General features: G+C 39.5%; 2 protein-coding genes across 3 annotated transcripts; both read right to left on the reverse strand.

The window, feature by feature from the left end:
• Positions 1 to 6,568: 6,568 nt before the first annotated feature.
• Positions 6,569 to 14,178, reverse strand: LOC121956839 (GTPase IMAP family member 9). The gene is made up of 3 exons (XM_042505235.2): positions 12,395 to 14,178; positions 11,848 to 11,990; positions 6,569 to 10,098 (listed from the first exon to the last, which is right to left on the reverse strand). The coding sequence occupies exons 1-3, from the start codon at positions 12,414 to 12,416 to the stop codon at positions 9,241 to 9,243; spliced, it is 1,023 nt and encodes a 340-aa protein (XP_042361169.2). The 5' UTR covers positions 12,417 to 14,178; the 3' UTR covers positions 6,569 to 9,240.
• Positions 14,179 to 14,317: 139 nt separating this feature from the next.
• Positions 14,318 to 23,601, reverse strand: hmgxb4a (HMG box domain containing 4a). Of its 2 annotated transcripts, XM_042505064.2 has the most exons (13): positions 23,479 to 23,601; positions 22,703 to 22,807; positions 21,740 to 21,876; positions 21,471 to 21,546; positions 20,794 to 21,378; positions 19,804 to 20,007; positions 19,456 to 19,634; positions 18,913 to 18,997; positions 18,761 to 18,825; positions 18,555 to 18,651; positions 17,625 to 17,788; positions 17,037 to 17,159; positions 14,318 to 16,915 (listed from the first exon to the last, which is right to left on the reverse strand). In XM_042505064.2, the coding sequence occupies exons 2-13, from the start codon at positions 22,737 to 22,739 to the stop codon at positions 16,871 to 16,873; spliced, it is 1,797 nt and encodes a 598-aa protein (XP_042360998.1). In that variant the 5' UTR covers positions 22,740 to 22,807; positions 23,479 to 23,601; the 3' UTR covers positions 14,318 to 16,870. The 2 variants fall into 2 exon arrangements, with proteins under 2 accessions (XP_042360998.1, XP_087925147.1); XM_088069021.1 differs by lacking the exons at positions 22,703 to 22,807; positions 23,479 to 23,601 and adding an exon at positions 22,014 to 22,126.
• Positions 23,602 to 24,386: the final 785 nt, after the last annotated feature.

Raw genomic sequence — 24,386 nt, forward strand, 5'->3', positions numbered from 1 at the left:
TCCTAGAAACATCCTTAAATCCAAGACACTGTAATATCCAAGAAATGTCGTAAAATCTGCAAAATGTCATAAAGTCCTAGAAACATCCTAAAATCCTAGATATTTCCCAGAATCCGAGAAATGTCCTAAAATCCTAGGAACATCCTAAAATCTGCAAAATGTCCTAAAATCAGCAAAATGCCCTAAAGTCCAAGAACTATCCCTAGAACCTAGAACATCCTAAAATCCTAGAAATGTCATAAAATCCTAGATATATCGTTAAATCTGCAAAATGTCATAAAGTCCTAGAAACATCGTAAAATCCTAGATATTTCCCAGAATCCGAGAAATGTCCTAAAATCCTAGGAACGCCCTAAAATCTGAGAAATGCCCTTAAGTCCGAGAAATATCTTAAAAACCTAGAACATCCTAAAATCCTAGAAACATCCTTAAATCCAAGACGTCATAGAATCCAAGAAATATCGTTAAATCTGCAAAATGTCATAAAGTCCTAGAAACATCCTAAAATCCAAGAAATGTCATAAAATCCTAGAAATATCGTTAAATCTGAAAAACGTCATAAAATCCTAGATATTTCCCAAAATCCGAGAAATATCCTAAAATCCTAGGAACGCCCTAAAATCTGAGAAATGCCCTTAAGTCCGAGAAATATCCCAAAAACCTAGAACATCCTCAAAGTCTAGAAACGTCATAAAATCCTTCAAATATCCTTAAGTCCTAGAAACATCCTAAAATGCAAGAAATGTCCTAAAATCCTAGAAATATGTACATGGTTGCTGCAGCTGGCCCCTGGCCTCCTGCCAAAAGTGGCCCCCAAAGCAAGCTGAATATTGTCCTTTAAGCTTCGTAATCACTCCTCTCTGATGTAACTGCCGTCCTCGTCCATCCACACTTCTCCACTCATCCTTTAAATCGTCCCACAGAAGGCTTTGTTCAACACACACGAGTCCACGACCTTACCCTCCTACTCGCTGTTTATCAGTCCCTTGGCAAGTGAACTGAGTCAAACTGGAACTCATTTAACGTCGTTTGATTCCGACACGACGCCACGGGGTATTAGTCAAGCCCAAATGCCTTTTTGGTATCCAAGTGACAGGACGTATGTTAAGGATGTAAGAGTGGAAATAAATGACACAAATGTGGCGACCATATTTAGAATTCCCTTTAAGCAGACAGATGACGGCAGGGCGTGCAAACCTGAACCAGACCACACAACATTATCCAAGCCTCGCTCCTCTCCTCCTCCTCCTCCTCCTCCTCCTCCTCTTTCGTCTTCTCCTCAGTCTCTGTCCATAAGGGAACTTCCTCCGCCACATCTGGACACGTCTCGGGTCAGGCCGACTTGGTGTAAGGGGACGAAAGGTTACTCTCACGCTGGCCGGTTCACCCGGTGCGCCTCCTCTTGAGTCGTGCCTCTCTTATCCCCAAAAAGCGGCTCAGCTGCGGGTCCATGTGCGGCTGGTTGGCCGTGCGTCCGTTGGAGCTCTAACCTCCACAGCTGTGTGTGATTTTGTATTCATGTTGTCTGGGGGCTTCTTTCCTGTTGTAGTTTTTTCCCCCGTGTGTCCTGACACCTTGTTCCTCGTGGCGGAGACACGTTCTGGTCAGATTATGGATGTGAGCTGCTTTGTGTCAGCTGCAGGGCTCCATCTCCGAATCTCCAGTCAGAATCATCTGTGAAGACGCAGATAATACACAGATGCTGTCAGTGTTTGAAAGCCAGGAGAAAATGTCTGTTTTTTTGAGTAAATACAGATATTTTTAAGCAAGTTAATCTATATATCAAGTTGCTGCCTGTACATTTTTGGTGTTGTGTGAAGATCAAGTGATTTCAAATCAGGGTCACTTCAGCTGTTGTCAGGGTACGTAGGATCGACGTGTAGCTCAACTATTAAAAAAAACTAAATTATTTGGTTAAATATCCACCTGTACACCAAAGGTTGCAAGAGTTTAGCCACAGCTAGTGGATTCAATGTTTAAACATTAGCCAAAACATTTAGCTAAAAGTATTGGAAAAACAGTTTAAACAGGTAAATAAAAGTAGCAGGAAAACAGTTCAAACTAATGAATTAGCCTACCTGTTAAAATATTTATCTAAAATAGTTAGCGTAAAGGATTAAAAAAAAAGTTAAAATAGCTAACAGTAGCAGAAATATTAGTTTAAATTGTTGGCTAAAAGTAGCAGGAGTAGCCTACGTAGCCTAGTTAGCTAAAGGCAACATTGTAATAATTAGCTAAAAGTAACGTTGAAATACTTACCTAAAAGCAGCAGAAACACTGTTGAAACAGCTCAAAGTAGCAGAAAAAAACAGTTAGCTAAAAGTACTGGAAAAACTAAAATTAAAAGTAACCAAATAAAAATTTTAAATAATTAGCTAAAAGTAGCAAAGAAAAGGTGAATTAGTTAGCAAAAAGTGGTGGAAAACAGTTTAAATAGCTAAAAGTATCAGAACAGCTTTTGGTTAAATTGTTAACCAAAAGTAACAAATAAACAGTTGAAATAATTGGCTAAAATGGTTGGCTAAAAAATAGTTAGTTAACCAAAAGTAATGAAAAACCAGTCGAAACAATTTGCCAAAAATAATGGATAAACAGTTTGCTAAAAGTGGCGGTAAATAGGCGTTTAGCTTAAACATTAAGCCAAAAGTAGCTGAAAAACAGTTGAAATAGCCAATAAATTACTGTTTAAATAGTTAGCCAGAAGCACTAGGAAAACAGTTTATATAGCTAATAGTTTTGGAAAAACAGTTTTAATAGTTAATGAATTAACAAAAGAAATGGTTTGCTTAAAGTGATGGATTAACAGCTGAAATAGTTGACCAAACCAGCTTTAACACTGATATTTAAATTTAAAAATACCGTTAAAATATTAACTTTTAAGTATTTAAAAGTATTAAATAACATACAATTTAATTTGGTTAAAATGAACATAATTGGAACGTGACAGGTGGCGCTGATGAAGGGGTACTGAGGATAGCTCATGTCAAAAAAATAATAATAAATAAATAAAAGTTTGAAAACTAATTTAAATTTTGCAGCCTGTGTTAAAAACGATTGTACATTTGTTCAGTGTCTGAATGACACGTGTGTACTGTAATAATTAAATCTAATTAATAATTAAATAAATGTAAACATAACACTATCACTAGTTTGTTCTGTATATTTTAAGCAATTTCTTGAATAAATCCTTGCTGGACACACACGCGCAGACACACACAAACACGCAGTCGGATGGGGCAAGCATTGCTTCATAAACAACTGCAGCCACACACGCTCATGCTAGGAAGGAACATGAAAACAGCTCTAATGGGAAAAAGATGAGAGGGCTCACAGCGAGCACACCCAGAGAGACGAGGAGCGAGCCGGCTGTTGGACACCGCCGTCTCTGCCCCGCTGGCTCACACACCGCCTGGGATCACACACTGAGCTCTCTGCCTGAGGTCGCTCTGTTAACAGAGTCCACTTGGACCGCTACAGGTCCAGTATTATACATCTGACCTCTAACATTTGGGTGTTTAATTCCTCTCTCATGGATCTCTTTGTTTTTATTATATTTTTATCTGTTACTCTCATACAGTGTTTTCCTAACATATTGCTTGTTTTTTGCCAGCATTTTAAATTTAAATTACCAAATTTCAGGGGAAACGTTATATAATTTTCAAAAAATCAGATGGATCATGTCATTGCCGTTTTATTATTTAAAAATATGTTTTCATTCTTTTGTAAGGAGTTTTAATTTGGGATTTTGTGTCATTTACAGTGTAAGCGCTCATCCGGAGCAGCATGTTTGAATTCGACAGGGTTCCCACACGTTTTTAATAGACACAACTTTTCCTTGACTTTTCAGGGACCCATAAAAATAATAAATCTTCCCCCACTTGCCTGGCAATTTTCAAACATATCAGATTCAAACTCTACTCAAACATAATTTTAGTTAGCTGGCATAGCTAAGAGGAGAGACGGGAAGTGGGGAGAAAATCAAGAAACGTACGTGATGGTAAACAAATGTCACACGTCAGCGCACATCAGAGCTACATTATGTCGACAACTACAGAAAAAAAGAAGAAATTACATGGAGGGTTATTTACGGAGTATTACTGGAACAATTTCATTTCGCAATACAAAATTCCATGACTTTTCCAAAACATTCAATGACTTTTACTAATGTCATGAATTTTCCAGGTTTTCAATGACCGTGGGAAACCTGATTCAAGGTTTATTCTGATTAATCGACTGATTTAAGACTTTGAAATCTGAGCAAACTGGCTTGATTTTACAAGTTACCAAAAAATTACATGAAATTTAGCAAAGATAAAAAAGTTGATTAAAAAACACAATATAAAAAATAGTTATTATTACTGTAGTTTTCTGAACAGTTTATTTTATTACTATTAACTTTTACTAATATTGCTAACTAATTTCTACTTTTTTTTAAAAAAAAACATAATAATTTTCAGGTCATTTTCTTGTCATCTTTTCCTAATTTCTTGCAGTTTTTGGGACATCTCTTGCCAAACTGCCTTTTTTCTTCTTTTTTTAAGGGTTTTAATGATTTAAAAGCTGGTGAAAGGTGCTGAGCAAAGCACGGGAAAACTGATGCTGCTGAGGCTTAAAGAAGTAGTTTGAACGTTAAATGCTAAATATCGTCCGCGCCTCTGAAGCTACAATCTAGGTCAGTAAAATGTTAAAAGTGAACGCTGTTATTATCACGTTTAGGACAAACAGTTTGGAGCGTGTAATGATAAAGTGTGATGTCTGTGTAAACCAGCAGCGAGGGAAAACGGCCCTGTGCTGTTAGAGGAAAAAGTGTGTCATCTTGTTTATTTTCCTTTGGTTTGCTGTCTTTTCCAGCCCATGGGGCGCGATGATAACAAAAAAATATTGCGGCGTCCACGTCTCACAGCGGACCTGCCCCCCAAATCCACCGAGGGACCACAAGGCCCTTAGAACAACATTTTTCTCTCGGAGGGAGACGAGCAGGAGTTACAGCCTGTGTGTTAATGATGGCTCACTGGTGATTCCCTCACATGTTTGCTCAGATTTTGGCTTCGCTTACACACACAGGCACAAATCAAACTCTTTCCCCCCTCCTCTCTGTCCCTGATGAGGTCTCATCTTCCTGATTTTGGCTCTCACACTTTGATTTTTATGCTATTTTTGATACTTTTTTGTCCTGAATCTTTCCCGGAGAAATAAATCCCCCTCCAACAAAATTAATTTTTCTTCCACATTGTGCCAACTCTCTCATTGCTCTTATCCGCAGTGTGTATCCACCGAGGCCGAATAATATTTGGACAGGTGTTCGTCCATACACATTAACTTCAAGGGTGCTATTTCATTGCAGTTTCATGAAGAGAGCAGCAGATTCTTCGGCCGGGGCTGTGTACTGTAGTCTGCACTGTATGTGTAATCCCTAACAATAAAAAACTGTTTAGCACCAATTTTCCTTTACTTTTAAAACCTTCTTTTTTTCCTGTTTCAGACAACTGCGGAGGCCACATCTGGAAGACAGATGTAGTCCCAGAGCTTGTTCTCTTGCCTTTGACTCTCGCTGCTTCTCACTCACTCTCTCTTTCTCGCGTCCTCCCCTCCCTCCCTCCCTCTCTTTTTGGGAAACATGAGAGCCGAGCTAATTCTCTCTCTCTCTCTCTCTTTCTGTCTCCCTCCCACCCCGGCCGGACCACCCACACTCGGAAACGCCTAGCTGTTCCCGAGGCAGAGCCGCCGGCAGTTTAGGGAGACAAACGAGAGAGAGGGAGATGTAAGGATGGGTTATGACTGACGGTTTTAGCAGAGTATCAATTACGTCAATGTCAAAGCCGTAACCTGCCATTGTGCGAGGAGAGTCTGGGAGCTGCGTTTGTTTGACTTATTCACCGACTTCATTCTGCTCACAAAAAATGCATCTCAGAAAATAAGTCCCCAAATGTTAAACTCTTTAACAGGCACTGTAACTGCACGGTCGACTTTTTTTTGCGATCAAACTGCTTCACCAAAAATCTGATTATATCTCACACAGATGTTTTTATGCAATGCATTATAGTTTTTTTTTATTGTAAAGTAAATCCATTTTCATTATATTAAACTGACTATTTACTATATACATTTTCAACAGCTTTTGTTGGTGGATTTATCATTATTATTTGATTATTTTTATATATATTTTGTTTATTTGTTTATTTTTAGATTTTCATTATACAACACTGACAATTTGTTTTTACTAGATTCTTTTTTTATTTGTATCTATTTTTTTGTATATTTATTTTTATATGTTTATTGTATAAAGTTACTTTTATTTTCAGATATTTATTGTATTACATTGACTTTTGCACTTTTTGCAGGAAAATGTTTTTTTTATAAATAAATGTATGCATTGTGTTAACATTTTATGGTCTATAATGTTGTATAATTTTTTTACAAAGCTATTTCTTAGTGTGACTGTTAAAGGGTTAAAGTTTGCCTTTTTGTAAATGCTGGACATCTTTAAGTTAAAGAAAATTCACCATAATCTGATTGCACACTGCAGAAAAGGTGCAGCTTCAAAGATCTCAGACGTAACAGTTAAAAGTTCTTGAAACAGCAGCTTTTATTTGCTTGGTAAGCAGTAAATAATAATCTCAGCTCACCTCAAACATTTCAAACTTCTCCAATAAAAAGATCAATGTCTCCACAGTGTGGACGACTCTTAGCATTGCATCTCTACAAAGTGTTTTTAAAGGGACAGTTTATCACAAAATCAAAATTACAAACGTGTCCTCTGGCCTGTAGTGCTCTTTATCAGTCTGTTCTGGTATAAGTTATTGAGTGTTAGAGGTATCGGCTGTAGAGATGTCTGCCTTCTCTCCAATATAATAGAACTAGATCACACTTGATTTATGGTGCTCAAATTGCCAAAAAACAGTAAAAATATAAAACTCAACAATAACAATATTTATCTTTGATTTTGGGAGTAACTGTCTCTTTAAACATCAGCAGTGTCACTCTCTAAAAAGTCACAAAGTGGTTTAAAAGTTGTTACAAATAACATTTTAATGGTTAATAAATTATAGATCACAAATGATGCACTCATGAGGACAACATTTGTGTTGTGAAGAAGCTATTTGGCTGGTGTGAATCCTCCTACAGTATGGCACACGCATTTTTTGGTTTTTCAGGGAAAGCTGGACAGATCAATATTTTCATACTGAAGGGATAATTCAGTCAAAAATGAAATTTCAGTCATTATCTACCCATTCTCATGCTGATGGAAAGTGGGGTGAAGTTTTATAGCCCAGAAACACTGCCAGATTTTCACGGTGAAAAGGTATTGTGCTCATCTCCCAAACAATTGAAGCAAATGGTGACCAGGATTCAAACGTTAAAAAAAATACAGAATAAAACCGCAAATCGTCTCCATACTGCTCTTCAGTAATCCAAGTGTCCTGAAGCCCCTACGTGCCAAGTTGTTTTGAAATTGTCACTGGCATCATGTTTGTAGCCTTGTTGAAGCCTGTAGCTCCCAGTGTGGAAGTTCACGAATGCATGGTATCTGCACGCCAGTGTTTACATGCTAACAGGAAGCTTCCCACACACGCAGTAGTTTTACATTCAACAAAGGGACTCTCTCTGCGTGTGTGTGGGAGGTTTCCTAGCATGTAAACACTGGTGTGCAGATACCACGAGCTCTCATTGGTCTCACGTGAGTGCGAATACGTGAATGCAGCTCCTGCACCCTGAGCTACAGGCTACAACAAGGCTAAAAACATGGCGCCAGTGACGTTTTTCAAAACAACTTGGCACATTGGGGCTTCAGGGCACTTGGATTACTTTGGACGAGCAGTATGGAGACATTTTGTGGTTTTATTTCTTTAACGTTTGAATCCTGGTCACCATTTGCTTCTGTTGTTTGGGAGATGAGTACAACGCCTTCTCCCCGTAATACATCGGTGTGTTGCGGACTATAAAACTTCACTCCACTTTCCATCAGTATGAAGGTGAGTAGATAATGAGTGAATTTTCATTTTGCGGTGAACTATCCTCAGCTATTATGGTCATTGTTTCTTCTGCCCTGAAGTGTCCAAATCTGTTATTTCAGGATTAAAAACAATCACATCTGCAGACTTAATGGAGTACTGTAGTGAAAGATAACTAAATCCTTATTCATATTTATATTATTCATTTATAATTTAAATAACTGAGTATGTTGAGCTAGAAAGATGAATAACTAAGCTTATTAAAAAGAAAAGAGCACATTATACTACAGGAAGATAAACACAAGCCAAAGGTATTTTTCTAACTTGGCAACCCAAACATTGTTCTTTGTAATGGATTACTTCTGATCTATGAAGCATAATTTATTGACAATTGATAACGGATACTCAACTCGCATTGCCTGGGGGCCACTTTTGCAAAATAACAGGAGGTCAGGGGCCGGTCAGCAGCCCAGTAACTGTACGCAGAGACCTTTCTAGGATCTGTTCGAGCCTCCTAGGTTTAACCATAAACTATATATAAAGCTGGACAACATGACAGCACAGCCAAAGTGTAACTTCTCATCTGTATCGCCCCCTAGTGTCTGACTGCAGTATAGGTCATAAAGTTCGTGAATGGCCCAAACTAAAAACTCAAAATACACGCCAAATAAATTTTTCCCAAAGATGTTTTTTGTCACTAAAGGTAGTTCTCGTCACTCTGATGTTTGTTCAAGTGATCCTTTCTATGATAAATCCAGTTAAAATGAGATATTAAATGATACAACAAGCTGATTTTTTGCCATGATTGACAGCTGTGATAGCCAATCCACGCGCTCGCATTCAATTCAACTGCTTGCAATTGGTCAGACGGGTTTTTTGGCGGGAACTCCCTGAATCTCCGATATTTTAGCTGCTTCAGCATAGCGGGGGTAAGTGGGGACGCGTTGTCCATCTTTATAAACAGTCTAAAGTCTTGACAGAAGAAGAACAATGATTACATAAACTCGGGAGTCCAGTAGGTCCTAAACTAAACTGCAGTAGAGACACAAAGTCCGAGTAGACCGACTACAGGTGGTTCCTGTAAATGTTCCCGCCTCCTGGGTTTTCCCAGAGTTCCCACAGTGGAAACTCGACCATAGACAGTGAATACTGGTGCTCAGAGGTGAAGCATTAACACGACTTTAACAGGCGCTGGCTGTTAGCTGAAAGCTCAGTGATACAGTGACTTGACGAACACTTAGAGGTGACTTTAAGGTGCGACTTAATAGATAAAAGATGAGATTACCTCTTATTTGGTTTTCTGCGTTTTTCTCCTCCCCACCTCGGTCGCCACTGATCCCACAGTGGCCCCCATAATACCTCCAAACGGCCCTCCGACAAACAGGCCGACCAGTGCTCCCAGCAGCGCCTCCCGTCTCACCACTCTGGGCAGCCACTTCATCCAGCCGGTCAGCTTCTCCCACAAGCCCCAGAGGAGCGAGGAAGAGGGGGAGGAGGGTGAGACAGCAGCAGAGGGGAAACTACTATCCACATCCACGTCCAAGTCCCCGACGCTCCTCTCTGCCTCATCCCGGACCTCCTCCATGTCTTCTTCTGTGATGTCCTCCTCTGGTTTTGAGTCCGAGGGAGTCACCTGGTCCTGTCGTCTCCTCTGTCTCAGGATCTCCTCCTGCCGCTCCCTGACTCTCCCCTCCGCCTCCTGGTACAGAGGGCAGCTGAAGTGTTGCGTCCCGCTCTCTCTCACCGCCTCCTCCACCTTCTCCAGCAGCTCCTCCACAGCCTTCCCCTCGTCTGGTTCTCCTCCGCGGGTCTCCAGGGTGTGATAGCGGTCGCCACATCTCTCCACCAGCTTCAGGAGGTCCTTGCGCCACGAGACGAGGTACTCCTCCAGCTGCTCGTCCTCCTCCAGCTCCTCGGTGTGGGTGAAGAGGATGATGGTGTTACTGCTGAGGGCGGAGGCGCCGAACAGCTCCGTCAGGACGTCCAGCGCTTTTTCCTCGCCGTCGGCCGGCTGGTTCACAGGGACACACAGCAGGAAGGCGTGAGGTCCGGGGCTGGATAAGGCGATGAAGGACGATATGTGTCTCTTCCTGTCCTCGGGGGCGCAGTCTGAGCTGAACCAGGCCGGACTGGAGACGACCACCAACTTAAAAGAGGAGGCAGAAAATCAAGGCTGATTATTGATTTCACAACTCAGAAATGTTTTTTGGGTTTTTTTTGCTTATGAAGTACAGAAATGTTTCTGAAACCAGACTGAACAAAGTTACTGTGAAGATTATAAATGTGTATATATGTATATTTTTTTAAAATTATAACTGTTTTTTTCTTATCAATGATAACCGGCTGTGTGCACAGACTGACAGTTTCAGGGGGAACCTCACTTGTCAAGCCCCTTGAGGGTTTTCTGGGTTTCCCCTGCATGTCTCCTTTTACTGAAATGTATAACAATGCTGGTTTGGTTTTTTTTCTATGTGCTAAACAACTAAAATCAAGGAGTGTCCGGTGGCTTAGTGGATTAAGCAGACGCCCCATGTATAATGCCATTGTCTGTGCTGCAGTGGTCGCAGGTTCAAGTCCAGCTCGCAGCTCTGTGCTGCATGTCATCCCCTCTCTCTCCCTTATCATGCTGCTGATCTGTCTGATCTAATAAAGGCAAAAATGCCAAAAAAATAAATAAAATCAAAATCAATTATATTTAATGTAAATTAAATAAGAACTAATATAAAGTTTAAAGAGAAGAATTTGTGGAAAACAGGTTGAAAAGCTGCCTGTTTGGACAGTAACTCATCGTATCCAATAAGCTTGAGCGATATCACAGAAATATGGAATACAAGAGTCTCTAAAAGTCCTCACAGTGTGATGTATGTCCTTACAGGGAAAAATATTTCTTTATTCTTTGAGGCTATAATAACAAAAATCACTTGATTTTTTTTATAGTTAAAAAAAACCTCTGCTTAAAGTTCAAGATGGCCTTTCATGGAAATCATGAAACAGAAAGAGAAAATTAAAATGGAATCAGTATTACCAGTACTATTATTACTTCCATGCATATTTACCTTTATAGTACTCTGAAAATGTCTCAGAAATCGTTAAACAAAAAAAATCATACTGAAATACTTTTTTCATCAACTATTTAACGGAATAACATTAAATATATGGTAATGCCAAAACTGAGTATTCATACTTTTATTTAACAAAAAATATGATTTTTTTTTTTAATCTTAGCATCACAACCTTTACTATAAAAGGACAGTTCAACTGTTTGGTTTAGCGTGACTTTAGTAAAGAGAGTGTGTACAGATAACATTAAATGTATCATTTAACAGAAATGAATGATCAGAAGTTTTGTGTTATTTTCTTTTTTTGCAAACTGTCAACTTTAATTTCATCAGCTTAGCTTCAATACATTTACCACAAATGGACAAATGAACTGTTTGGCAGAGTATGTTTAGAAAAAAAAAGACTCTTAAATAGATTTTTATTACGTGTAGAAAGTTACATAAATCTGCTGAAACTATAACATGTGGTATAAACAGGCCTACCATTGAAAATCCCACACCACAGCGCTTATTGTTACTAATTTCCTGTTGGAGGCGAACTGAAAAGTGACATCTAGTGGAATATATTTTTTTTACTTTAATTATTTATTTATTTTTTTGTGTAATAAACCTCAGTCATGTTGAGTAAAGTTCATGTAATTTGTCATTAAGGTACAGTGACTCAAAACGTGCTCGAACAAAAGCTTGAGCACAACTTTAAAGAGTTAATTACCTCTGCAACAAAGTTCACTGCAGTATTGATGAAAATATTCAAGTAAAATACAAGTACCTCAAAGTTGTACTTAAGTAGCACCAGCAGCCTAATTACTCGGCAGTGCTGAGTATTTAACTCTTACCTTCCTGCCTGCAGCCTCCCCGCTGTGTTTACTGCACTCCTCTGCGTCATCTGTGCCCTGGTCGTGGTCTTGCAGGCCCAGGATGGTGCAGACTGCTGATCTTTTTCCTGCTCCTGTCCGGCCCAGCACCACCAGCCTCAGCTCTGCACACAGCAGAGGCAGAAAAACAGCACAATTATGGTTTTAACACTCTACTTTAATATGTAAGAGCTGTCCAGAGTAGCTTAGTAAGTTTCTAAATCCACCTTCTGCTGGCATTTTGTAGCAACATAATCATTAAATTCTTAGCTTTTGTTCCTAAAAGTGCCAGACTGCGCGCTGTTTATTCAGTCAGCTGATTTGAATGCGGTGTCATGGACCGGACAGACACCGCTGTCATGTCTCCATGGAGGGGCAGCGCCCTGCAGCTGCCGTCAAAGCGCACACAAACACCGTAAACGCGCAGCGGGGAGCCGCCCAACGGACCGACTTCTCTCCGGTTCAGTCACACGCGCAGATCCGTTAACGGTCTGAAACTCTCAGATAAGGAGATAAAGATCCGGCCTACCTGCGCGTGCAGATGTGTCCATGTCTGCTCCTGCGGGCTGATCTGAGCTCAGGGTTGAATCAGAGGATGGCCGCACTTCCTCGTTCCTGCCTCTGGACTCAGCTCGGCTCAAACCGGGGCCCGGGGACCAACAGGGGTCCGCCTAAAAGTGACTCAACAGTCTTCTTATCATCGAAACACCCGAAAATGGGCGATATTTCAGGAAAACGTGGTTTCTGTTTCTGCAGCTGCATTTTATTGGAGTATTTTTGTTGGTTGCATTGACTCAAAACTTACCTTTTTAGTTGTTATTATTATTATTGAACTCTACCTATGTATCTATTGACCATTTACTGATACATTTTAGTCTATAATTTAATTATTTTTATTTATTTATTTTACTTTGTGCTGTTATCCTTTCATATAGCTCTAATTTACAGTTTAGGGTATTTTACTTATATATATATATCTTCTTGTTTTGGTTTCACTTCACAGCAGCCATCATACAATCATCTTCAATGAAGTAATTTTACAGGGTAAACATATTTTCTTTCTTTTTTTCTTTTTTTTACACTCTTAAAGCAACAACAACAAAACAAAGACTGGAGTGTTCAGAATTTAAGATAAATCAATAGAAATATACAAATAAACATAATATAATAAATATACAAATAAAAGAAGGGTATTTCAGGGAAATACACATACAATAATACTAACAAATTTCTTCAAATTTAGTTTCCTGGAGCCCCATTAAAAAGGTAATTCTTTCAGTTGGGAGGGGGGGTTGATTGACTGGATGACTTTAGTCCTTAACACAAAAGTGTCTCCTGACAAAAAACGTAAAAGTATCACAGATCAGTATTTGCTGTGTAAAGTAGACAGAGGAGTGTTTGTTGTTTGTGGCATCCTGAGAACGAGGTCCTGCTGCCTCTGAGGGTTTTGTAAAAAGAGCATCAGTGTGGCTCTTTTTCTTATCTGACCTCAAAATGTCACTAAAAGTCACTTAACAGACATTTTTAGGATTTTATGACATTGGAGGCTTGGCACTGAAATCATTGCAAATCCTCCCACTGGATTTTTTTGTTTTTGATGATGATGATAAACAACCCTATTTTCATGCTCTTTTAAAGTACCTTACTTACTCTTGAAACTTTTTTTTACTTTCCAGGTTATGATTTGTGATGAGAACAATGTTAGTAAGTGTTAGTGCCCTTTAAATGTCAGGTTTTTGACATGATGCCACTATGTTTTCAGATTTAAAAAAAGAATAATGTCAATAAACTACATGCAAAGTAGATTTTTAAAAATTATTACAGGCTAGGATATGTCAGTGATGAGCAGCTACATTGATTGTGACAGTGCAAATACGGCAGAAATTACACCACCAGGTGGACAATAGTGTCTAAAGTCAGAAAGGTCAAAAGCCCAGAATGACACCCAGAAATAATAAAATGCATGTTTTTCTGTTTTGATGGCTGTGGGATCAAAAATGTCAGTTTGAATGGGTTTAGACTTATTGTATGAACTGGGCTGGAAATTTCAAGATTAAACAAAAATACAACAAAATTTATGCCATATGCATGAACACAGACAAAATTATCAAAAATGAATAGAGCCCAAAACACATCAAATGCAAATCCTGTCAGAGAAACGAGTCATTTTACAGGGGTCTTTTTGGGGCTGCAGGGCATGATGTGACGGCTAACTATACTGTTTAATAAAATTAATAAAATAAGCAGGTTTGCACCATGTTAGATTAGTTTGTTAAATTTTTACAGCAATCCCTCTAAAAGTTCCACTAAAAAAACAAAAATGTCACCTCATGTGTGCACCAGAGGAAAATGTAGAGCATCACTCAAGTCTGGCCAGCACGAAAGTTTTGTTTTTTGTCATCTGCAGACTAAAGCAAACAGCTAGCATTTTCATCCAATAAAAAAGTAGAAATCAAATTTGGTAACAGTTTTAATGTTGCCACTGTGTTAAATGTCTGACAGTGATTTCTTTGAACAGCTCCTGATTAAAACAAAGTTGTTTTCTATCACTTTTCTACAGCAGTCTAAATGCTGCGTGCACGGTAAAATATCAAATGTATAAAACAGCGAGGCATGACAGCACTTTTTACACGGTAAAAGAAAAACTAAGCAGCTGCTGTCAAATATATCACATTATGTCAATGACGAACGACTTCCTGTACATTTCAGTAAAAAAAAAGTCAATACATAAACACGTACAGAACACGCAACAGTCAAACCCACTTAAAGGGAAACTTTGGTCATTTCTAACCTGGGACACTATTTTCCCGTATTTTTGTGTCTGACTGACTGATGGAAACTCGTTTTTTTAAACATTGGTCCAGTATTGAGAAAGAAAACAAACAGGTTATTTAAGCGCCGTTTATATAACGTAAAGGTGAGAAAATGCCAGCTTCCTTTCACTCGACAGGTGCGGGGACACATTTTGATAAATAAAGGTCGGTCTCAATTAGAGGCTCAGTGTGGTTACCATACAGCCAATTTATACAGAAGATCTTTGGGCGTATAAAACCAGGTTGTTGGCGATCTGCTGAGAAAACGTTAGTTAGCTGTTTCGATGATGCATACAAATATGCATATATGTTTAAACTTTTGTCAACATGGACGTGCTACACAGGTTAGCTCGGTAAGATTCTCCACAATTTAATCATTCAGTTAAATTTACTGAAACTATGAGCACCAAAGAAGATTATTATTATTATTGGGAAAGTAAAAAAAAAGAAAAATGTCCAGTGAACTATGTTTATATTTGTATATTTTAAGTTATTTTACAGAATTATTATAATTTTTTTGGGTCATTTATTGTATTTTTATTTTTATTTCTCTCTGTTTTTTTTATTTTTGCTGAGGCTTTTTTATTTTGTTTTTTGATTTCGGGAGGGGGGGTTCAGGTAATTTTGTAGTACTTTTCACAGATTCTTGCGAACCTCTGAGTCATTTCTTCTTTTGAAGCTCACTACCTTCTTCCCATGTTTTTGGACAAAGTAAAGCTTATTTGCCGGTGGCAGAAAAAAGCGCTCGACGTTGACGTGAAGGATTACATTATATCTTGTTTCGCAGCAACATCACATTTTTCTCAATATTGGACACATTTCAAAAATTGTTATTCCCCATGGTCACTTTAACACAAAAACATGAGAAAATAGGGTTGAAAAATACCAAAGTTTGCCTTTAACAAACATACACACACACAGACATAGACACACAGACACACACAGACACACACAGACACAGACGCACACACACACACACACACTCAGCATGGTTTCGTTATCCTGTTATTACCACTTTTTGACAGAGAACATCTGTTTCAGTCCAATATCAAAATCTTTTTGGTCATAATATCTCCTGAACATAATTTGCTTCACGTCCAAACTGAACGTGACTCAAGTGAGCTTCAGCGTCAAAATCAACCCGATTTTTTTCTTTTGGAACGTCTGAACTGAACGTGAGCGAAGCGGCGCCGATGTTTTTAACTGCAATTTCTATTTATTCCTGCCTCTTGCTTTAAAAGCACCACAGTGGACGAGGAAAAGCGGATTCGTGAAGCTAAAATGAGGAAACATCTGTATGATTTCTTCTCATTTCATCACAAAAACCTAAATAAGGTGACAGCTGGACCTGAAAGTTTCAGGTAAATGACTAATAACAACCTACTTCCTGTTGGCTTTATCGAAGTCAGCCGTCGGCGTTTCCCCGCTGTGACGCTGATCTGCTGCAGCAGTTTCAGCATCTGGTCTATTTTCATTACTACAATATTTTATTAAAAGTCAAGTATCACAGCTAGACGAGCGGACGCACATCAAAGTAGACAGACTGTGATTAGAAAGTAGCAGAATTGCGTTTTTGTCTACTGCGTCACCCCTCGAGTTCGTTACATCTTTGCTATCACAGAGAAAGTCAAATATCGAAAAAAGTTACAGGTACAGGCATCGATTTAAAGGTGAACAGCACCCAACCCTGGATTTCTGTTTAAAAACATAGTAAGATAGCGAGTACTCACCCATTTAAGTGGTTATGTCTCCGATCAGATCTCGAGCGCACAGCTGATAGGTACATGGTTTGTTTACATAATATTGATTAATTTTTAGCTTAATAAACGTAACATTTGACTGGAATTTCTCCCATTTGTACGGGACACGCGGACCAGCACCATCTGAAACCCACGCACTCGGTACATTACATACACACACTCATTCACACAACAGCACACTGTACAATAAGAGTTAAACTAAGCTGACATGCCAAGAGACCTCAACATGTTCAGTAAAATGTTTCATTTAAAAATATAACAATTAGAAAATTAAGAGAACAAGGTTTTTTAAAAAAATACTTTAAAAACATGTCGATGCTAGAAATATCCAAGTTTTCAGATGCCAAGTAAGTGGCTTAAATTAAAGTCCGAGGGTCACTCCTGTTAAAGTCGCTCCAGTCAAATCTGTTGACTCTGATTATCAGCCTTTACTCACAGTCCAGGCATGATGTAGGCGATGTTGTCCAACGTGTTCGACTGGCAGTGAAGAGAAAGAGCTTTGTTAGAAAAATGTATTAAAGATGTGCAAAAATGCTGGCAGGAGTAAAAACAGCAGCGCTTTAATTCATACAAATAACAAACAGAATAAATACTTTACCAGGACGTTTCGAGGACATCCGTTTAACTGTGGTATCTGCGCTGTGAGACACGTCAGCGGCCCCAGCGCACACAAGATAGAGTCCAAAAGCACAGACAGACTCCCGGATACAGCCACCATCCCCTAAAACACAGAAAGACCGGTCACATGACTCACTCATCGCTGCACCCGATTTCTTATTTTTAATATTTATTTATCTATTTATCTGCTCTTTTGATATTTTTCACTGTTGAATAAAAGTTACGATTTAAATATAATCCAAAGCACATTTAAAAATAAGAGTTGACCAAAGTGCTGAACATCAAAAAAAATTATTAATATTAATAAAAATAAAAATAATAATAAGAGAGGACAAAAAACAAGCTGTTTAAAAAGAGGCAATATTTACACAAAACTGTCAACTCTCATACAAGATCTGAGACAGCCGCAGAGAATAAATGAGTTTTTATACAGGATCAGAAACAGGAAAGGTACGGCTCGTCTGATCTGGGGCCAGCTGCTTCCAGAGTCTGGGGGCCACAACGGCAAAAATCCACAGCAAATTACACAGAAAATACTGCTCGTGCACGCTTGCATTTATAGGCCTACCTCTGTTTCCTGTAGCCGATGTCCAATCAGGGACAGGGACTCTCCCAGCAGCTGCAGGTGAGCTGCTGCATCGATGGGATCGACATCGGGGACTCGAGCGGGGGACAGGGACAAAGTGCCCGGCGCTCTGTTCGGTGACACCATCCCTGTGGCCGCTCCTACAACTTTCATCACCAAACACAATTTAAGATGACAGCTTTGAGAGAGATGAAGCTATTAATTACTTTAGTATTTTACCAATTAATTCATCAGATTAGAAAGATATTACTACTTTCTATCTATCAGATAGTAGTTTTGCTTTATGTAAGAGTAACAGCAAATATACAAAAAGGAGAAAACTACACAGGTGTCTTCGATTAACAATTGGTTTTCCTTTTTGGAAAAATCAACATTTTTGTTGCTTAAATTCCTATAACTAGGCACTAAGTGGTTCCTGATGTTTGGGTTATCTTGAAATTATCCCAAATTTTGGACACTTTCTGTCATTTTCTCTAACCTTTCTCTTCTTTTTACCTCTCGCTATTTTGTGTCTTCCTCCAATTAAATCAGCACCCAAATCATGTGTTCTATTATGAGCGTGGGATGTATGATTTTGAGATGTCCCCGATGTTCGAACCACAGCGTCCTATCTGCAGTTATGTGTCCTAGAAACTAAGGTATGTTGATGCAGCCACTCGAGCTCCATTCATGCACATCCTGCATTGCCACGTCTGTTTCTGCTGAGTTTTATAGCAGTTGGCGTCCATAAATGATGCATTACCGCCATCTGCTGGACTGTCCGACGCCCATCCATTAACATGACGTTTGAAAAGGCACAAGCTAAAATGTTTCTGGATGTTGTGCACGTGGAAATAATGAAGATCACCAGCCGTGCTCAAAGGTTAACCCAGTAATTTACCAAAAACTACGTATGAAAGAAGCCAAAGATACCTTTGCTTTTGCCCTCGGCGGCACTCTTGTGTTTGACTGTTGTGGCTTCAGCTTTGTTCAGTTTGTGCTGCAGATATTGAGCCTTCTGCCTCCAAACCTGCACAGAACAAACAGAAAACATTAAGAGCATCAACACAACTGCAAACACAACAACAGTATTCAAAACATTTTCCATTATCAGTTACAAAGAAGAAAATAAAACTTACCAGCTTGTCTTTTTCTGGCATCCCCTTCCACACCTCCGCCAACTTTTTGCTTAGCTCACCAAAGACTGCAGATTAGACACAGAAACACTGCTTGAAATCTTTGTTTTAGCAGTATTTGAAAGGACATATTGCCAAAAAGTGTCATAACCCACCGAGTCCCGGCTGTTCTGCATTAATGTTGACCCTGTACTCTTTACAAAACACCTGATAGGCTGTCATGATCGACTTCTTCTTGGGCTGAAAGAGGACAAAGAAATAATGCAGGAAACACAGATGCACGACAAAAACAATGCTTATGTTAATCGTTTTAAAAAATCTAAATGAAGTACTTTTATAGTAAAGTTAAATAAAGTACTGTTACAATGAAGTTAAAGTACTGTTATAATTGATTTTTTTAAACCACGTAAAACGTAACTGTTATTTGGCAGTCAGTAATGTCTACATTCATGCCAAAGTTTGACTTTAATTCTCAGAGTGAATTCAGAAAAGCAACAGCCTTTGCTGCTCTCGGCGGGCAGCAGCCGAAACTGCGACTTCCCACCACAGTAACAGCCGGTGGCAAGAAGGCAGAACACACAAAGCAGTCGCCGGATTTGTGTATAGTCAGCGATACAAAATGACATTTACAGATTTTGATCTCATGTGGTATGAAAGCCTAAAAGCACTGCAGGAAAAACGGCTGAACAATCTCCTACCTTATCTTTGTCCTTCTTGTGCTTTCCCCGATCTTTGTCGTCTTTCTTTTTCTTCTTCTCTGTCACTCCATCGTTGCCTTGGTGGTGGTGTGGGGGGACGGGTGTGCCCATGGCGTACATTGGACCGACGGCGCTGTGAGTGACAGTGGGATGGGAGTGACTGTGGTCCCTCGATGAGTCTGTAGAAAGTCATAAAAAAGATAAAGTGATGGTAACAACAAATATCGACATCAATTTAGTCGCTGTTATTTCTTACAGACGTCATTAACAGAATCGGTTCACATACACAAATACACCTCGTCATCTGGACAGCATATTTGATTTACCTTTAACAAACAGTAAACTCACCTCCAAAACTTTTGCTGTGCTTCTTGTCCTTCCCGCTTTTGTCCTTATCTCTGTCTTTTTCTTTGTCTTTCTTCTTCTTGCTTTTTTTGCTCTTCTTCTTCTTTTTTGACAGATGTGTGTACGAATCATCTATAACCAGTTCGCCCGCCTCCAGCTCACCGCCAGATGAAGAGCTGTCGTCTCCCATGCCACCTCCGTAATGACCTATGTAACACAGAACACAGCGATGACTAATGGAAATACTAGGAATTATAGGAATTATAAAGCTACTCATATTTTAAAATATTTTGCATTTTGATTATGTGTCATCTCTAGTGCAGTTTTTTTCCACCACGGAAACTCACACTGCCACCGCAAGTACAGCAAAAGCCCAACGAGCAAATGCCCATTTATAGTAAGTTATTGATTCAATCTGCAAAAAGATGTCCGGACGATGAAAATAAACACTGAAGGGAGTACATTTTATTCAGAGTACTTATGAAAACACTGAAGGGTACTCTTAAAAGGAGGGAGAAAGTCCTCTGAGACAGCGAAGACAAATACACACGCACGCACACACACACACACACACACACACATATACATATATGTATATATGAGGAGATTTCTGGTCCAAGGCATATTGAAAAGCCAAGATTCAACTCACACTTACTGAAATCTTATTTACTTTCGGTGTAGTTCTTAACAAGGTGTTATAGTTTGGGTTTTTTTCACTTGTAAGATCAATCCAATCTCAGTGTTATCTGTGGGTTCATTCAGTGAGTGGATTTCAAATGACTGATTAACGCAGGACTTGTGGTTCTGCAGAGATAAATCCATTTTCTCTTACATTTGTTTTAAAGATTTTTGTTTCAGGTATAAAAGAGAAACATAAAGGAACATGACAATACCTCAGCAGTGTACGTTAGCTTATGCAGCCGGAGAAGCAGAATTCCTGCCTCACTAAGAGAAACGAAAACGTAACGGGATCATATTTTGAGGTTTTCTTACCTTCCACCTCCACCTCTTTGCCCACCACGGGCAGCGGGTCTCGACTCTGCTGGAGTTTCTTCTTGGGCGTCTTTGAGAGCTGCATCCTGTCTCGATCCTTCTCCTTCTTCCCGCCTCCTTTGGATGAGTGGGGCGTGAACGGGAAGCTCTCGCCTTCCTCTTTCTCAGGCGACATGATGAGCTTCATCTTCAGCCCGTCAGCCTCGCGTAACGTCAGCGGCTCCTCTTTGGGAGCTCCGCCGTGGAACAGAGACGACTTTGAGGAGGAGGAGGAAGAGTGCTTCTTGGAGGAAGATGACGATGAAGACACGGGGCGGGAGTGAGAGAAGGAGTGGCTTCCTTTGCTGCTGCCGCTGCTGCTCTCACGTTTGCGGTCCTTGGAGGAGTGCGAGGAGAACGGCGGGTAGGAGGGTTTCTTGTGCAAGTGCGGGCTGGGGTCTGAACCCGTGGCCAGTGGCGAGGTGATAGCCTGCAGGAGGCCCATCGCTGTGTCTGTGGGGTGGGACGACGGGGACGAGAGAGGAGGGGAGCGGTCTGCAGACTTGTGCCTTTTCTTGTGGGGAGGAGGACCCGAACCATCGTTGTCTAGACGATGAAGAAAAAGAAAAAAGTTAATACAGCTGCAGAGTCATTTTTTGGGAAATTAAAAGGATTATTACACGATATCAATCTCTCACCCCGGTAATAGTAGTCGTCACTATGTTTCTTCTTCTTTTTGTGTGAGTCCCCTCCAAGCATGAACAGCTCTGAATCCTGATTTGGAACAACAAAATAGCTTTCAAAGGTGAAAACGATACTCTTTAGGATAACATGCCTGAATAATGACATTTTGATTAAGTGGCTATGTTTTATTGACGATGTGACTTATCGTGCACATCCCTTGTATGAAATTCACAGACTACAGTTAAGTACCTAATAAAAGCTGAAATGTGGACATATTGCTTACCTTGGGGCGTTTTTTGGAAGACTTTCGGACCTGAGCAGCGATCTCCTCTTCCTCCCTTAACAGATCCTTGTACGACCTCCTCTTCTCTCTCTGGCTGCGACCAGCTACAAGGCCCCGCTCTCCTTCCATCCCCAAATCTACAACACATGAAACCAGAGTTATAATCCTTTATTGAAAAGGTCCAGTGTGTAGCATTTAGGAGGAAAGAATGACAGAAATGGAGTCTAATGTTTTAAGTTGTAACGTTAAAATGAGCCGTTATGCTCCTCTTAACCTTCAACAACAGCTGATGGAGGCAGTGAAAGAGCAGCAGCTCCACCGTTCAGTGGAGTAAAACGACAGCGGACTCTGGTGTTTTTGATTTAACGGCTTCAGATCCCTGTCAGTGAGAGATGTTTTATGGCAAGGTAAAGCGGTGAAACTATTCTAAATACAGCATACACTTAAGGTGATGGTGATTTTTTTAGATGACTTAAAACTTTTCAATGAAGGTAGGGTTTGCTTAGCGCTGTTTGATTATATGTACGTGATGCAGTAATTGTAATTAAACAGTTATGATTGTGATTCGGTCGATATCACAGATGTATAAATATTACAGATCTATACAACTAGCTGAAAGGGGACATATGTCCACCTGCAGTGGAGGTGTCAAACATATTTCTGTCAATAAATCCATTCTTCCCCTGTGCTTGTATACTCGGACAAGGACAGTAGTCCAGTGAAATGGCCTAATCGAGATATAACTGTAGCTCGACTAAACTGTGCATGTAAAAATGCTAATCTGCAATCCTCACTGCTACATGCCACTAAACCCCCCTAAATCTTACAAAGAAAAAGTAAAAGTACAAAACTCAACACAGTGTGCAAACTAGGACCATAATGTGTAAAGCTACAATTACGCTGCATAATTTTCCATTTACCATTGTGTTTGATAAGCATGAGCAGTTTAAAGGCAGACTTTACCCATTCCTCCTTTAGTCTTGATCTCCTCAAAAGCCATGGCTCCTCTGCTGTCAACACCTTTATCTGTCACAGAGTGTCACTGACAACATAAGGCAGGAAACTGACCTGTGAAGTGAAAATCAAGATGGAAAAAATTCAGGTTTTGGACAATATCTCTATGAGAGCGGTTTCACGTCACAATATAAAGTGTAAAACTTCGTTTTATATCGTATATATGCCTGATACTTCGCATCTAACACTACCTCGACATAAATAAAGCGATTAAACAGGCACTGAATTGATACAACTACTCCTGCTGAAGCTGTATAGTAACCCTGGAGCTGCAGGTGTTTAACCTGGGCATAAACACGGCTAAAAAGTGGGGAAACTCTCCGCGATTAGCCGCTTCTTGAGGAAAATCTGCGTAACGTTACACTAATAATTTGGTCTGTCACCTACGAAACAGCACAAATTGATAGCTAAACAAATTCCCGCCTACTTTCATAAAGATACACAAACACACCCCCTCTCCATTCACTTTGACTCCTCAGCTTCCTAACATTTCCACCACTCCACTCCGTCTCCCGGAGCGCCGTCTCCTCTCTCCGGGGAGAGCGACTAAGGAAAACGCGAGGCTTACAACCCACAGCTAGGCCGCGGTTGACCAAAATGCCTAAAAATATGTAGCGAACATGCATTTAACTCTTCTCGTGTCTTCAGCTACTCTGGGCTGATAGCGTGTGTTGTTTACAGACACCAGGAAGAAAGGAAATAATGTGTTTATTAAATTTTACTACCTCTATGGCATCTCCGATTTACGCGGGTCCGGTCGCCATCTTTGTTGTCGGCGAGCAACAATACGTGCCGACGTAAGGGGAGGGGCTTTGGTGAGGCAGCCAATCAGCGGAGAGGAAAAGAAGCGCTACACATGATGCTAAAGCTGCGATAAAAGGTTTCCTACCGAGCGCAGTGACGACATTTAACAATGATGCGCACAATCATTTAGCTAGTAGTGTGTATTATTTATTATTTATCTATTTAAATTTTTATTCTATTGGCTGTTTATTTATTTAATTATTTATAGATTGTTTCTTGCCTAAAAACCTAAATCCTTCACATTGGACCTTTATTAATATTTTTTTTAAATATTTTTATTATATGTTAATTGTGGCACCAAGGCAAATTTCTTCTGGGTGAAATAGGTCGTAATAGGTCTGGGCGACATGGAGAAAATAATAATAATAGCACAATATTAACAATATTAACACAATAATAACATTTTTTTTACAGTATACATACATACATATATATATATATATATATATAGTGTATATAAGGCTCGCTGAATTGTTCAGCACCAAAGCACCAAGTGAAATTCCTTGTTTGTGTAAATGTACTTAATAAAACCCAATTCTGATTATGGTCCTCAGAGTCAACGACTTTTTTAGGTCACCCAACCATTTTCATAGACTTGATTTTATGTGATGTTGTCTTTTTATTTCCTTTTTTTTTATTTTTTTACCTTTCTTATCTTTTTTTATTTATTTTTAATGTATTTCCTTTTATTTGTGCTTTTATTGCTTTTTTAGGTTTTGGTCTATTTGTTTGTATTGTTTTATATTGACATTTTGCATCCTGTATCTTGCATTATTTTTGTTTTAATTTTGTTTCTTCTATATCTTCCTTAGTTTTGTCATGCTTTAGC

This window comes from Plectropomus leopardus, chromosome 18, assembly GCF_026936395.1.
Source record: "Plectropomus leopardus strain MGB_pleo_1.0 chromosome 18, ASM2693639v1, whole genome shotgun sequence".
Taxonomy (NCBI): domain Eukaryota; kingdom Metazoa; phylum Chordata; class Actinopteri; order Perciformes; family Serranidae; genus Plectropomus; species Plectropomus leopardus.